Source organism: Hemiscyllium ocellatum, chromosome 8 (assembly GCF_020745735.1).
Source record: "Hemiscyllium ocellatum isolate sHemOce1 chromosome 8, sHemOce1.pat.X.cur, whole genome shotgun sequence".
Lineage (NCBI taxonomy): Eukaryota > Metazoa > Chordata > Chondrichthyes > Orectolobiformes > Hemiscylliidae > Hemiscyllium > Hemiscyllium ocellatum.
Genome location: NC_083408.1, coordinates 88,661,610 through 88,678,473, shown reverse-complemented (window position 1 = coordinate 88,678,473; position 16,864 = coordinate 88,661,610). Strand labels below are relative to the sequence as shown.

Here is a 16,864-nt window from a genome sequence, read left to right as displayed (position 1 = left end):
TTGAATCTCAGCTGCATTTCATTTCCCTTATTGTGCAACAACAATGGCCACAATCCAAGAGAGCATCCCTTCAACAAAAATCAGTTAAGTGGGCTCACAGTAAACAGTCCTAACTAAGAACTGACCCATTGGTTTGTAACTGGACAAGCTGCAGCAATGACTGGTTGACTCTGTGCTTAAGATAAGATGGTAAAGTATTTCCCTAGAGGGAGGGAGGGAAAAAACAAGCATATACCACAGTGGGTCATATAATAATAGCTTAGTGGCACAGTGTATTAGACTCTGACCTTCAAATTCTTGGACGAACTATGAAATGCATCCTGAAATGATGGATTGAAAATTTCTTTTGCTGGCTGTATGACATTCTCTATAAAATAATTTTAGTCAGTCCCTGGCCCTCTAGCACAACTTCAAATTCAATATTAATTTGTAATTGTCCTTATACAGGCCAAAGGAGAATTGCATACGAAATGGAAAGTAAGTGTAGTGTGGAAGCCAGTAGCTCATCATTTATATTGGTAGGGCACAGCAAAAGGATAATTTGCTTCCAGTTGTGCAGTACCTAACTTCACCTCAGTTACTTGATAAAGAAAGTGTTTCACTTCCTTCAGTACTATTATCTCAGTTTGACAAGCATAAATGTTTTCTAGAATGAATCAGTTGGCACCGTTTGACATGCCTGTTTCAAAGCACTACCAGCAAGGATCATGTATAGGCTGTTTTGGCCAAAGTGGTGCCTGGCATTGTAAACTTAAAAAAGGCTTTGTTGTTGAGTGAAGAAAGATTACTTCATTTGAAGCACAGCAGTCGATTGTACCAATAATTTTAAAGTGGCGTTGTCAACATTTGGAACGCTATAAGTCACTGTAAAATATTAAAATACGCCATTTGAAAATTCAATTCACATGGAAGGTACTCAAAGTACAGAAATTACCTCCCACAAGTACCAATAGTTTCCTTTTAAACAGTTTATTTAGGTTTGGGAGGAGGTTTACTATAATTGTACCGAGGATACAGAAGTTCTGGTTCATGGATTGAATAGAGAAGCTGTGGTTGTTCTAGTTGTGTTGAATTGTCGTGTTTGATTAAGCAAGTCTGGTTATTATTGATGTTCTCTGTGCTTCGTTAGTTAAGCCTGGGTATGGACTTCAATGTTGAAAAGAAATAATTGATGAAGCCAGACCCCAAATGTATGATAGACATTTTAAAGCACTGTAAATAAAATCTGTTGAAATCATAGATTTGATTTGATTTGATTTATTGTAGTCATGTGTACTTAAGTACAGTGAAAAGCTTTGATTGCGAGCAGTACAGGCAGATTGCAGTTAGCAAGGACATACAGATCCAAGATTTAATATGTATGACATCAGAGCAGAGAAGATTAATGGGAGGCTTAATTGAGGTCCATAAGATTATGAAGCATTTTCAGAAGGTCAATGATGAAAAATTATTTTTAGTGGCAGAAGAGTCAATAAGCTGAGGATACAGATTTAGGATAACTGGCAGATGAAGCAAAGACCACAGGAATGACAAGTTGTGCAATGAGATACATTGATCTGGAATGCACTGACTGAAAGGGTGATGGAAGTAGATTCTTCCAGAACTTCCAAAGTGAATTGGAGAAGTACTGGAGGGAAACAATAGAGGCAGAAGAGAGTTTCCAATTGGCTAGTTTTTCTAAACAATCAGCACAGACACAGTGGGCTAAATAGCCTCATTGTCTCATTCTGTGAAATAGCTTAATCAATCACTAGATTAATTAAATCTGAACGTATGTCCTATTTTTATTTCTTTCATTGGATATGGGTGTTGCTAGTTAGACCAGCACTTCTTGTCTGTTTCTGATTGCCCTTGAACCGAATGATTTGCCAAACCATTTCTGACGGCAATTAAGTCTGTGGGTCTGCAGTCACATGTAGGCCACATCAGATGAGGATGGCAGATTTTGTTCCCTGAAGGAGATTAGTGAACCAAATGGATTTTAACAAAAATTGACAATGATTTCCTGGTTACCATCAGATTAACTAGGTTTCCAGATGACTTGCGTGTAATTTGAACCTGGTTTGAGTCTGTTCTCTTTTTAATGTAAGACACGAGCCTGGCTTCAACATATAGAATATGTAGTCTGCTCGCTCTATGGATTTTCAGTGTACATTTAAATGTTCATTGTCAGTTTTGAACTTTTCAATCTATCATAACAAAGAAGCACAATTTACAAGCTCAGAATTATTAATTATTGATTCTAAGAAAAAAATAAGCAGCATTGATCTGAAATATTACTGCTGAGTAGATAGCAGGTGATTAGTAATAGATGATGTTTACATCACCTTGCAACCCAGCAACTTTATTGACAAGTAGAAACAAAGCAGGGTCACAAATCACAATAAATTTAAACATGCTGTTATACCATTGTTGGCTTTTCTTTTTAACAGGCCATCACATTTCAATTTAGCAAAAATGTTTGAGCCCAATGCAAACACGATTGCGTATTCAGGCAATTGTAAGGATGGCTGAAGGAGAAAGATAGGAAAAATAACAGGTCAAAATGTTAATGGCACAATTACCCTCTCTCCAACTGTCTTGTACAAATATGCACAGATATGTATGAATTGCAAGTAAAAATAACAAAATAAAATTTGATATTAGGTTAGTTAAAAAATGTTAGGCAACTTCTCAAATTCAGATTCCGGATGAATAGCTTGATAGTAAGAGGTTTCACTAGAGATAAATATCTAAAAACAAAATATTTCCATGGCGTGAAAATTATTTCCCACTGTCACCCATATATATTTCAAGCATAGCTGAGTACAATATTCTTTTTGATCTTTCTATTTAAAAAGGATGTTTTGTTCATTAATTTTCTTACCACCACCCTCTACCTCAACCCCTTGAATGTTTTGAAGAAGATTTGAATTGCAATTAAGTTGAATGGCTCAGCAATCAGAAGAACTTCTGCAGTGTCCATTCACCTCACAAGCACAATTTTACAGTTCTCACTCGCTGGTTTGCAAGCCAAGAATTAGGGGTGACTGCCTGGGACCTGGGTTCAATTCCCACCTCGGGCGACTGTCTGCGTGGAAATTGCACATTCTCCCTGTGTCTGTGTGGGTTTCATTTGGGTGCTCCGGTTTCCTCCCACAATCCAAAGATGTACAGGCTAGGAGAATTGGCTACGCTAAGTTGCCCATAGTTTCAGGTGCGTTAGCCAGGGGAAAATGTAGCGTAGGGGAAGGGTCTGGATGAGTTACTCTTCAGAGGGTCAGTGTGGACTTGTTGGGCCGAAGGGTCTGTTTCCACATTGTGGGTAATCTATCTAATCAAATTCTTTGGATGGTCTTCATACTAGCCTCTACTTTGTTGCAATTTCATAATGGACAGTCGAGGCCTAGACTGGCCCATCTTTCTAAAAAAACACAATTGAAGCATTAGTTGCCAATTAATTACCACATAAAATATATTTCCCACACACCCTCAATTTTCAGCTTCATGTAAGAAGCTTACAAAGTGACACTTTTCAGGCTTGAGGTCAGGCGGGGGTGTGTATGGTTGGTATTCATCAATTATTTCTTTTCAACATTGAAAGCTGCCTTTGCTCCTACCAGCCCTGCCCTGGGCAGATGCTCGTTCTCTACCATCCTCCACGCTTGGGGCCTCACCAGCCAACAGCTCACTGCCCCGGGCCCCACCTCCTCTCGCTGCCTAGAGCTGCCCAACTACAACAGGCCCTAGACTCCTTAGACCTAGACTCTGGGGACTGATTTCAATTACAGTCCTGCCTTCTGCACCTCCTGGTACTGCTGGGAGCCAATCTCTGAAGTACAACTTCTTTCCTAGTGAGGACTTAAAATTCCACTTCTGTGTAAGTAATGATTCTCAAGGCAACAAGTGGCTGCAGGCCAGCTCATACAAGCACCAATGCATTTCTCCATCGTCTCTTCAGGTGCCAGGTATAGAAAGGCCACCATCCTGAAAGTCCTGACATATATGTCCATCATATCCCTCAGGGAGTAATGCCTCATCACAAACACATAAACCCATCCGTTACCCTTTGATGCATTGATTCTGTTAACAATTTCATGAACAATTGGTTCATGGTAGTCACAGTTGATTGACTCCTGTTAACTGATTCTGATGCTCCCATCCATTCTGTTCTGCAGCCCCAACCATAGAGCCAGGAAACAGCCCCAACTGGCAACAAAAAGTAAATAAAACATAGCATGGCTCAAAGTGGAAGTGACCACAGTAACAGGTAGCAGCTGCCATACAGCTCTACCCTCATCAACTCTCTGCTCAGGTGCAAGCTCCAGCCACCTGCAATCTCCAAAGGATCAAGGTTTCCCTGAATCCATGCCAACTGCAGCTGCTCGCAGGTACTGTATGTGCGTACAAATTGCCAGTTCTGCAATTCCACATCCAACGTGACAACTTTCGCTTTACAAAAAGGCAAGGCAAAGTAATAAGAAGCCCTTAAGAGAAACTGCATAATTAACACAGAAAAAGGCAAGGACAGCAGCACAGAGAAGAAAGCTGACAGGAAAAACAAAAAGGGAAAATGAGGTTGAAAAATAATGCAATCGAAAAGCAGCAAAGGCTGCAGCACAAAGAAAAGGCAGCCTTGCATTTACACAACACATTTCATGGCCTTTTAACGTCCAATAGCTCTTTACAGCAAGGAGGCACTTTTGAACGGTTAGAGGGGCAGGCAGGCAGTGTCCACAAATCAAACTCCCACAAAGAACAATTTAATAATGCTTAAATAATCTGCTTTTGACATGATTGAGGGATAAATACTGGACATAATTCCTTTCCTTTTTTATTGAAATAGTGGTTTGGGATCTGTTACATCCACTGGAGAGGGGTAGAGGGATTTTAGATTTGATAGATTACCCTACCATTGCTCTCCCTCAGTACTACACAGGAACATCAGCCTTCAGCTTCCTTATCACCTCATGTCTTGGAGCAAGTTGGGAACTGACAATCATTTGACTCTGAGGCAAGAGAACAACCAATTGAGCTATAACCAGCCCTACATAGCAGATGCACAATTTGATTTAGTATACAGGCATCACAGGCTCAACCAGCAAGAGGAATTAATAAATTAAAAACCTCTCACAACATGCTTTTGTGTGCAGGAGGTAAAAGAAAATAGAGGAAATTGAAACAGAAAAACATGGGGTCAATAAGCATAAGGATTCTAGTGGTTCACTGTTGCAATTGTACAAGCACCTTGAATATTAATCCATGAATTATTTTGTAGCAAACTTCATAATTCTCTTAAAAAAAGGAATACAAACATTTCTTAAAGAGGGGATATTAGAAAAAGGTAAAGTCACTGTAGTCTTACATAGGACTGCTCTCATTAGAGAGAGAGAGAGAGAGAGAAAGAGAGAGAGCGCAAAAAAAGAGAGAGAAAGAGCTGGTAATGATTTAACCTGAGGGTCACCAATCCTCAGGCGAGGGGAGAGGTTGGGAAGGAGAGCTCCGCATGGAAACCTTAGCTGTGTGGGAACTGAACCCATGCTATTGGTGTCATGCTGCACAGCAAACCAGCTCTCCAACTAATTGGTCCCTATAATAAGTAATACAGGAAAATAACAAATGGGGAGTTCACAAAAGACTGTTTGGAATAGGAGTTCTATCAGGAAAAGGCCTGATGCACAGGTGGAAAATGGCATGGTCTGTTTCTCTGCTGCAACCTTCTACAAGCTCTGAGAAACTGGGTATCTTGTGACATTTCCTCATTAATTTACCAAATATGAAACAGTTTGAAAAAAAAATCTTTTAGTACAAAAATTAACCTCAATACATTTCATATTTAACTGACTTGTGTAGAGCCAAGATGGATGCAGCCATGACACTGAGCTATCTAAAATGGATTGTGATTGCCCCTCTGAATTTAAACATTTCCACAGTTGGTTTCTTGCTTTATACAAATCAATGTGCCCTATCCAGATGACGTAAGGAAAAGAATGCAGTGTACAAGGATAATTTTAAAAGTTGCCAGTTGCAAACTCTCAGATAATGAGAGGCATAGATAGAGTCAATAGCCAGAGACTATTTCCCAGGGCAGAAATGGCGAACACAAGGGGTCATAGTTTTAAGCTGGTTGGAGGAAAGTATAGAGGGGGTGTCAGAGGCAGGTTCTTTACACAGAGAGTTGTGAGAGCATGGAATGCATTGCTAGCAGCAGTTGTGGAAGCGAGGTATTTGGGGACATTTAAGAGACCGCTGGACATGCATATGGTCACAGAAATTTGAGGGTGCATACATGAGAATCAATGGTTGGCACAACATTGTAGGTTGAAGGGCCTATTCTGTGCTGTACTGTTCTATGTTCTATGTTCTATCCAATGCAACCCTATTTGCAATTCTTATTTTTAGATGACCAAGCGGAGAAACAGTCACATTTTATTTTCAACTGAATCATGATGCCAAGTGCATCAGTCATAGAGTCATAGAGATGTACAGTATGGAAACAGACCCTTCGGTCCAACTCGTCCATGCCGACCTGATATCACAACCCAATCAAGTCCCATCTGCCAGCACCCGGCCCATATCCTTCCAAACCCTTCCTATTCATATACCCATCCAAATGCCTCTTAAATGTTGCAATTGTACCAGCCTCCACCATTTCCTCTGGTAGCTCATTCCATACACGTACCACCCTCTGTGTAAAAACGTTGCCCCTTAGGTCTCTTTTATATCTTTCCCCTCTCACCCGAAACCTATGCCCTCTAGTTCTGGATTCCCCGACCCCTGGGAAAAGACTGTCCATTTACCTTCTCCATGCTCCTCATAATTTGATAAACCTATAAAAGGTCACTCCTCAGCCTCCCACACTCCAGGGAAAACAGCCCCAGTCTGTTCAGCATCTCCCTATAGCTCAAATTCTCCAACCTTGGCAATATCCTTGTAAATCTTTTCTGAACCCTTTCAAGTTTCACAACAACTTTCCAATAGGAAGGAGACCAGAATTGCACACAATATTCCAAAAGTGGCCAAACTAATATCCTGGGTATAGCCACAACATGACCTCCCAACTCCTGTACTCAATACTCTGACCAACAAAGGAAAGCATCCCAAACGCCTTCTTCACTATCCTATCTACCTGCGACTCCACTTTCAAGGAGCTGTGAACCTGCACTCCAAGGTCTCTTTGTTCAGCAACACTCCCTAGGACCTTACCATTAAGTATAAGTCCTGCTAAGATTTGCTTTCCCAAAATGCAGCACCTTGCATTTATCTGAATTAAACTCCATCTGTCACTTCTCAGCCCATTGGCCCATCTGATTAAGATCCTGTTGTAATTGGAGGTAACCTTCTTCGCTGTCCACTACACCTTCAATTTTGGTGTCATCTGCAAACTTACTAACTTTACCTTTTATGCTCACATCCAAATAATTTATGTAAACGACAAAAAGTAGAGGGGCCAGCACCGATCCTTGTGGCACTCCACTGGTCACAGGCCTCCAGTCTGAAAAACAACCCTCCACCACCACCCTCTGTCTTCTACCTTTGAGCCAGTTCTGTATCCAAATGGCTAGTTCTCCCTGTATTCCGTGAGATCCAACCTTGCTAATCAGTCTCCCATGGGGAACCTTGTCGAATGCCTTACTGAAGTCCATATTGATCACATCTACTGCTCTGCCCTCATCAATCATCTTTCCTCAAAAAACTCAGTCAAATTTGTGAGACATGATTTCCCACGCATAAAGTCATGTTGACTATCCCGGATCAGTCCTTGCCTTTCCAAATACATGTACATCCTGTCCCTCAGGATTCCCTCAAACAACTTGCCCACCACCGACGTCAGGCTCACTGGTCTATAGTTCCCTGGCTTGTCCTTACCACCCTTCTTAAACAGTGTCACCACATTAGCCAAGCTCCAGTCTTCTGGCACCTCATCTGTGACTATTGATGATACAAATATCTCAGCAAGAGGCCCAGCAACACTTTTCTAGCTTCCCACAGAGTTCTAGGGTACACCTGATCATGTCCTGGCGATTTATTCACATTTACCCGTTTCAAGAAATCCAGCACTTCCTCCTCTGTAATATGGACATTTTGCAAGATGTCACCATTTATTTCCCTACAGTCTATATCTTTCATCTCCTTTTCCACAGTAAATACTGATGCAAAATACTCATTTTCTATCTCTCCCATTTTCTGCAGCTCCACACAAAGGCCTCCTCTCTCCCTAGTTACCCTTTTGTTCTTAAGATAGTGAGTGGCTTGAGGGGTATTTTCAGGTTTTGGTTCTTTGCCATGGCACATAACCGCAGTACTCCTCTTGTGCCAATTATAAATAATCTGGATAACTTTTTTGCTTGCTGTCCATCTATTCTTGACCTTCCTATACATGAACCCATCTACTTCTGTCTGTACCCTGAGCAAAATCTCTCCACAAAATACCACAAATGTCCCAATGTACATGGGCCTTTGGCACTCCATTCTCTACACTTCTGTAGCTCCTCATCTGCTCCACTTTCGGTGCTCTGTTAACCCTTACCTGGTTCTGAAGATTTAAGAATAAAAAGTTCAAAATGTTTACTGACAGGGGCAACCACAAATAGCATACAATTTGTGGAAAATGCCCTAGATGATGTGTATTGATGTACTCATCCCTGTAATGAGAACTTTGTAATAATTCACAGCTAGTTCAAGGCTCCTTTTGAGAATGCCCACTTGGAATATGCTGGGGAAGAAACATTTTATTAAGCCATTTTACTTACTGATTCACTTTGAATGATGCTGTTCATTTTCTTCACTCTGGATTTATTGGTTACTAAACTTGTTTTTAAGCAGCATTAGTTTGTAGCTTTAGTTGTCAGTAAATTATAGACTGAAGAAAGCTGTTCTGTACGAAGACAATGTTTGAAAAGCCAATTCATTTCTGCATGCACAGTGCTGCAATAAGTATTGACCATTTAAAGATTTAAATGACATGCATTTATAGCTATGGCAACAGTGATTCCTTTGTACTATCTGCTCATCCTCAATACTGATTTGTTGTCATTGTTGATGTCATATCAAAGTGACACAATAATGCACCTCCACAGGCACTGAGCTAATGTAAATAGCTTTTAAATCCCTGAAAGAATTCCTTATGTTGGCTAAGCAATTTGCTGTTCACTAAAGATATTCTTTAATGATTTCGCTATTTTGAGATTTTAAGGAAGGGCATGAATGTTGTAGTACAATAGAAGCCTGTTGCACAGGTGAAAATGTTCAGGATGTCTGGATAAAAGGCCACTAAGCTGTCTTTAATTAGCTATACTGTGTTTATGATTCCAGTAATGTGTGCCATCTGCAAACTTGATGGCTTTTGGATTCCTTCATCTCCAGCCAGTGATTTTGCTCCTCATTGCCACTGCTGTTTTGACCCATGGAGATCCATCCGATCATTTCCTTGCGCTTCATACTACGTCGGTTGTATATTGAGATCATTAATGTGACTTCAGAGAGCTGGAAAAGAGCCACCTGAAAGATGAAAGTCTCCTTGTAAACTGGGTTGGGCTGACCACGCCGAATGGAAGTCTTGCACCGAGACATTTCCTGTCCGACTGAGTTAAGGAGAGAGAGCTTCGCATAGGTGTCTGTAGAATTTTAACCAAAAAGAGGAGATCTTAGTTTTACATTGAATTTAGGAATTCAGGCAGCACCTATTTTCAAGGTCACTTGTAGTAGCATGTTGTAAAAATCTAAAAGAAATTATTTAATTTTGAAACAGGCACAATACAAAGCAAGATTAGGATGCCTTTATCTGTCAGTTTTACATTGATTAATGACAATAAACAAATGACAAACAAAAATAGAAATTGATGAAAGAGCTCAGCAGGTCTGGCAGCATCTGTGGAGAGAAATCAGAATTAAGGTTTTAGGTCCAGTGACATTTCCTCAGAACTCAGATTTCTCTCCATTGATGCTGCCAGACCTGCTGAGCTCTTTCATCAATTTCTGATTTCCTTTCTGATTTCCAGCTTCCACAGATCTTTTGGTTTTTATTCACATTAAATAATTTGTTTTAGACAATATTTATGAGTGCTGCTTAAGCTTAGATGCTTCTATTGGTAGAATGTTATGCCCATGACTGACAAACTGAATATGACCAAGAGCCAGGTTCTAGGGATTGAACTAACAATAGCTTGAATCAACAGCAGATTCAGCTTCTCATTTAGAATAATTGCAATCCAGCAAACCAGGTAGATAGAAGCAGGAGACTAAAAAAAACCTTATTATTTATTTGGAAGCAATTTTACAAAAAGTTGCCTCACGTTAATGTAAAAAGATGCAAACGTCATCTACACATTGTCAAAACGAAGCTTGAGCAATTGTCACAGAGTTAATGGCAGTTGTGAGGGTAGGGAGGTTAACTATCCTCTTCACCACAGGACAATAATCTGATGCAACAGTTCAAGCCAGCGTAGAACAGCGGAGGGACTGCGGAGGTCACTGCTCTATCAGATAAAACATCCTGATACTGGAAACATAAGCCACCCCCAAACTTGAGGGAACTATTCATAGAGAAATAAAAAAAGTGAAAGAAAATTGCAGTGATTCAGAGCATAGAGAGACTCTGTCCCATCACTCAAAACAACACTTTAAGGTTTGCTGTTGTGTTTACTTCAGAGTTTTTCAAGCTTAACAATATTATAATATGATATACATATAGCTCATCCACTGACACTGTGTGAAAGTCACATAGCTTATATCATGTGTGTTTTCTAGTGGTCTTCTTCTAGAGGATTTCAATTCTTGTAACTTTACTCTCAATAGTGAGCTCTATCTCCCAAACAGTGTGGAAACAGGCCCTTCGGCCCAACAAATCCACACCGCCCCTCTGAACAGCAGCTCACCCAGACCCATTCTCCTACAATTACAGTTGCCTGAGGCGGGAATTGAACCTGGGTCTCTGGCACTGTGGGGCAGCAATGCTAACCACTGTGCCCAGCACATTTGGAATCATTTAGCAAGTGCTACCCAATTACCGAATCACATGTGCAGCAAACAAATTGGTGCGAGTTCTACAAGTTTTGTCTGGTTGAGAATGGTCTGGATTCTGAATGCTACAAACAACCAGAGGTACAAGATGTCCAATTTGGTCAGCCGATTGTTGGCATTCATACTTTCATATTTATTTACAACATCTCGTTCCACCCAACTCTGAGAAGGCAATTTCTTTTTAAAGCTACACTGCTAAGCTAACTTTCCACATCATTGTTTACTTTTCTTTAATTTCCTATCGGTATGGCGAAAACAATATTGCATTTCACTTAGGGAAAATGCTGTCAGGTTTTCAAACTGGACAACTTCTCAGATGTTCAAGATAGTCTGTACTGTCCTTCCCTAATTCAGAGAGAATGCGCACTTATATTCCACAAAGATGTCACAAGAACTCCTGGATTTTGAAAAGTTCTTCACTGATTTAATTAGTTGATTTTATTGACTAAGATATTCAGACAGCAAAATTTACAGCAAATGATTACTTTCTCCAGTCCTATGCATGACAATGTTTTGAAAGATGCTTTGTGCAGGAATTGAAAACTGAACATGTTCCTTTGTCAGGGCTATTAAAATCTTAAAGGGAGACCCATTTTTCCAAATTTGTAGAAAAGTTATTAACATCTGACTATTTTCACTTACTATGGAACAGAAATGCATATTTCAACTGGCTTAGCATTGGCAAAATCATAAGAATTTATAATCAGTCACATGTGACACAGGGCAGCAAAAGTCCTATAAATTGGAAAACCGCTCAGTGGTTAGCACTGTTGCTTCACAGCGCCAGGGATTCAGGTTCTATTCCAGCCTTGGGTAATTGTCTATGTGAAGTTTGCATGTTTTCCCAAGTCTACATGGGTCCCCTCCAAGTGCTCTGTTTTTTTCTCACAGTCCAGAGAAGTACAGGTTAGGTGAACTGGCCACGCTAAATTGCCACTTAGTGCCCAGGGATGTGCAGGCAAGGTAAATTAGCGAGAGGGTTTTAGTAGACGCGAGGGACTGAATGGCCTCTTTCTGCAGTGTAGGGATTCGATGAAATCAGGAACACTGAAGTGGATAGTGAGTGACAAAGAATTGTAAGCTTGCTAGTGGAGTCTGATGGGAAGAGCTCACAGATAAAATATAATGCATACACTAAGTACAAAGCACATTGAGCAATAAGAGGTGGAGCAGTGGAGATGTTTTGGATCTCATGGCACTCCTACCATTATTTTACCTGCAACAGGCAGAGATGCATACCCAATAGAAAAGCCAGCAGTTTTCATTGTTGAAGCTGGTGTCAAGTACTGGACAGCCTGACTCCAATTCCGGGAGGGGGGTCTCCTGATCATTGGAGGCACCCCCAGCAAGGTTATATCCCAACCTCTTTTAATTCTCTCTCTTCCCCCACATTAGCCTACCAAACCCAGGCCCAAGTCCAACCCCATGTCCACTGGCTGGCCTCCATTAATACCCTAATGTTGCTTGGAGACCAGCTCCAAAACCACTTCTTTTTTTGGGGACTGTTTGTTGTCCCACTAGTGACTAGCTCTCAAATCTGACACACTGAGATTGCGAGAAGACCTATCTTGAGCCAATCAATGCCCCTCCAAAAGGAAAATGGCTGCTGAACAGCAGGCCAGTTGATGGGAAGGCTCCCAAATAATTTTAAAAATCACACAACACCAGGTTATAGTCCAACAGGTTTAATTGGAAGCACGCTAGCTTTCAGAGCAGCGCTCCTTCATCAAGTGGTTGTCCTGACAACCATTTGATGAAGGAGCGTCGCTCCAAAAGCTAGTGTGCTTCCAATTAAACCTGTTGGGCTATAACCTGGTGTTGTGTGATTTTTAACTTTGTACACCCCAGTCCAACACTGGCATCTCCAAATCCCAAATAATTTATTATTTTAAGTTGGGATGAAGTACAGAATCCAGCCCTTGTGAAGCCCACTATACCACTGAGCCAAAATAAGGACACACACCCTCTGCAAAGGAGGCAGGATCAAAAATTCAAACTGTGGGTATTGGATGAATTTCCTGCCAAGCACCACATCCAGATTATGGACTGTTCTTGGAGGCAGCCCTACAAATTCCAGTGGAAAACCTCAGCTCATTGCCTGTCAATCTAAGCAGATCCCATGCTTGCTGTAGGTGAGAGTTTTGTTTTAGACCTGAGTAAGGTGTCAGCCTAGGGGTCCAAATGAAGTCAAAACAGGTGGGCAGGACTTTAGTTGCTGAAAAGAATTTCTGCCTCCACTCTGAAAAACAATGGGGTGACACATGTCTGGGAAAACGATCACCTGCAAGTTCCCCTCCAGCATTGCACTGCCATTTATCAACACTGACAACTTCTGGTTGCACTTAATCCAATAGGCCTACCTTACAGAGGCAACATTGAGCACCAACACACTCCATCAACTCCATCAAAAGGCGCCTAAGGGTTTTTGGTTCAATTTCTAAATGCAACAAGTTGCACCCGAAGTCAGGTATGGTGGGTGAACCTTGACTGCATTAAGAGATTTTATGTAGTGTGGTAATTAGAGACCTTTTCTTAGCGACTGCAGAAACCATGGAGCCCAATGTCACTGTACCTCTTGAAAGAATAAACCTTTGTTCTGAAAATAATCTGTCCAGAAGCATCAAATTACTGACATTTTAAATTGAAGGTGTCTCTTTGTGTTGTCAAGTTAGGACAGAAGCTGCTCAATAACAATATGCAGCATCTCTTTCACTGTAGCAAATGGGAACCTTAGCTTCCTGCTCCTAAAGGCATGACACCTGAATCAGCCACCATTAAAATGTCTCATCATAGTCAGGTTAATGTTAGCTAACAATTCCAGTTTTTATGCTGGGAATATATTCAATGTTGCCCTCCAGGTCTGACCTCACTAAATGATTAATGAAAGGACCATTCATTTACATGGGACCAGTATACGCAAGCTCATCTCAACTTTCAGCCACCTGCACCTAGCACTCACCCTTCCCTGCAATACAGCCAGAGATTGCCCAGGCCCTAACACAGACCAAGTACCTGTCAACTCTCTTGTACATGTAATCAATGTTTTACAGAACCTCTTTCTTTGAGGGGACCCAGTGAGACCCACATTCAGTTTTCTGAAGGCTTCCAGGAACCCTTAGTCAAAGGAGCTTTTACCCCAGGCACAACCTCAGATACGAGGATTTCTCCTCCTCTTACAAGATATCTAGGAAACCCATGGAAGTGGTCAGAGTCTGAACTCTGCTATTTTGAGAGTAGACTGGGATACAGGCAGGCTTGGGGTGAGACCAGGCTATTTTAGCTAATATGTTTAGGAAAGCTGAGAAGCAACTGATGTTGACATCATGGGAACAAAACACGAGTAGTCACTATACCACCGACCAGGTTTTGTGTCAATCAAACTAAGATGGAATTTTGTTCCCACATCCCCATACAGGATTTTACTTTGTTCATGGGATGTGGGTATCATTGACTGGGCCAACAATTATTGCCTATCCTTAATTTCCCAGACACTACTTTTGCTGTGGGTCTGGATTCGCATGTAGGTCAGACCAGGTAAGGATAGCAGATTTCTTTCTCTAAAGGATATAGTTGAATCAGGTAGGTTATTATGTCAATTGGCAGAGGTTACAAATGGTAGAAATTAACATCCTTTCTAATCTTCTGTACCAAGATTAGCAAGCAATATAAACTGCATAACAGAATTTGAAAAGTAATCAGTAATAAGCAAAGATACAATGCAGCTGGCAAATGTCTGGGAAGGGAAATAATGGTCAGTATTGGAATGTGATCAATAAGTTGTATCATAAGTCCCCAAGGACAGGTGATAGAGGCTCTGGCAAACATCACAAGATGGTGGAAGGCATGGGATTGACCATGAAATTGTCCATCGTTGATCGTGTATTCACAGGATGTGTAGGTCAGAGGGGATGTGGCATGCGCTGATCCTGGAACATCTGCTGTTCATCGTCTATATAAATGATTTGGAGAAAACGTGGCTGGTCTAATTTATAAAGTCTGTTGACAATACTGTTGATGGAGTTGTGGATAGTGAGGAGGATTGTTAGAGGATACAGGAGGATGTGCAGAAAAATGGAAAGTCAAGTACAGGTGGAAATTATACAGCAAATGGTAGAATTGTTCAAGAAGGCATTTGATATTGTTGCATTTATTGGTCAGTGTATTGACTTTATGGGTTGGGAAGTCATGTTGCTGCTTTACAGGACATTGGATAGGCCACTTTTGAAATGCTGCATTAATTTCTGGTTTCCCTGCTATAGCAACAATGTTGTTAAACTTGAAAGGGTTCAGAAAAGATTTACATGGATGTTGCCAGGGTTGCAGGATTTGAGCTAGAGGGAGAGGATGAACAGGCTGGGGTTATTTTCCCTGGAGCTTCAGAGGCTAAGGAGTAACCTTTTAGAAATTTACAAAATCATGAGGGGCATGGATATAATGGATAGTCAAGATCTTTTCTCTGGGGTAACGGAGTCCAAAACTAGAGGGCAAAGGTTTAAGGTGAGAAGGGAAAGATTTAAAAGGGGCCTAAGGGACAATGTTTTCACACAGACGGTAATGCATGTATGGAATGAACGCCAGAGGAAGCGGTGGAAGCTGGTACAATTACAACGTTCAAAAGGCATCTGGATGGTTATATGAATAGGAAGGGTTTAGAGGGTATGGATCAAATGCTGACAAATGGAACTAGAATGATTTAGGATATCTGGTTGGTATGGATGCGTTGGGCCGAAGGGTCTGCTTCCATATTCTCCAGCTTTATGATTCTAATTACCCTCAGGCAAACACTTAAGTGTAAAGTGAATGCAGTGGTAAAAGCTCTACAGACTTTGCAATGACAGTCATTTCTGTGGATCATTTCTCACTTATTTCTTTATCAGTCTAGCATTGTTTGATCAAATTAACACCTGCAACCTGGACTGTCATCTCATGCAAGTATTGATTTCTTCCAGGCAGCAACAGAAAAAAATTTGAAAAAGTTGATTTATAGCTATATCATTTTCCCTTTCTATAATTTTCTATCCCAAATTAAATGAGATAGAAATTCCATCAGGTGTACTTTACATTTAGATTACTCCACTAGACATTTATTCTCCTTTACAGAAATAAATAAAACTACTCCCTAAAGCAGTGTTTCCATTCCTGAGGGGCTTGCACAGTGACAGTAATTCTGGGGAATTTTCTATGAAAGACTATTGCAAACAATTGGGGTTTGAGCTTCACGCCATCTCGTAACCAGCTCTGAAAATCTACAATCTACAGTGACACTCAGAGTAGGACAGAATATGAATGGCTCAAGAGGCAACTTGAAACTACAGGCTTTACAAGAGCTGTTGGGATGCTGCACCTAATTAATGTTCCTGAGAATTCCCTAGATCTACAAGATTGACATTTTTAGGAAAAACTATAAAGAGATTTCAAATATAATTTATTCCTATAAAAGGAGGGAGGGGTGTAATACCTTCAATAATAAAGTGTCTTCCACTGTAAAGGAAGCAGATTAATTTGCAGTGAACCTTCATTAAACCAGCAGTTACTGTCTGGGGTCTTCCTGCTGAAGTTAACTGGGGGTCCATTCAGTTATTGGATCCTCCTGGTGCTCAAATGCATGTAAATAGATTAATGTACAAGTAAGAGATCTTTGGTTTGTTTGTTGGTTAGAGTCAAAGTTCTTCATAGTTCATTTTCTTCATATGCTATTGTACAGAACCAAACTGTTGTTATAATTATGTGTGTTTATATATACACATACATACATACGTATTTATATAGAAAGGTTTCTTATGAATAAAGCATATTTTTGAAATAAAACAAAGCAAGCACCCTAATTTTAACATTATCAAATATTGTAGAATAATCTGCACAA

At 40.6% G+C, this 16,864-nt stretch overlaps 1 protein-coding gene across 2 annotated transcripts in view; it reads right to left on the bottom strand.

Annotated features, from left to right (window-relative positions):
- syt16 (synaptotagmin XVI) overlaps positions 1–16,864 on the bottom strand; it is a 76,311-nt gene that overhangs the window by 15,033 nt on the left and 44,414 nt on the right. The window contains exon 6 of one of the 2 annotated variants that reach the window (XM_060828541.1): positions 8,839–9,596. The exons of the other annotated variant lie outside the window; for it this stretch is intronic. Coding sequence (XP_060684524.1) covers positions 9,283–9,596 — 314 coding nt within the window. The 3' untranslated portion in view covers positions 8,839–9,282. Of the gene's footprint in view, positions 1–8,838; positions 9,597–16,864 lie in introns of those variants that run through there. 2 annotated transcript variants of the gene reach the window in all.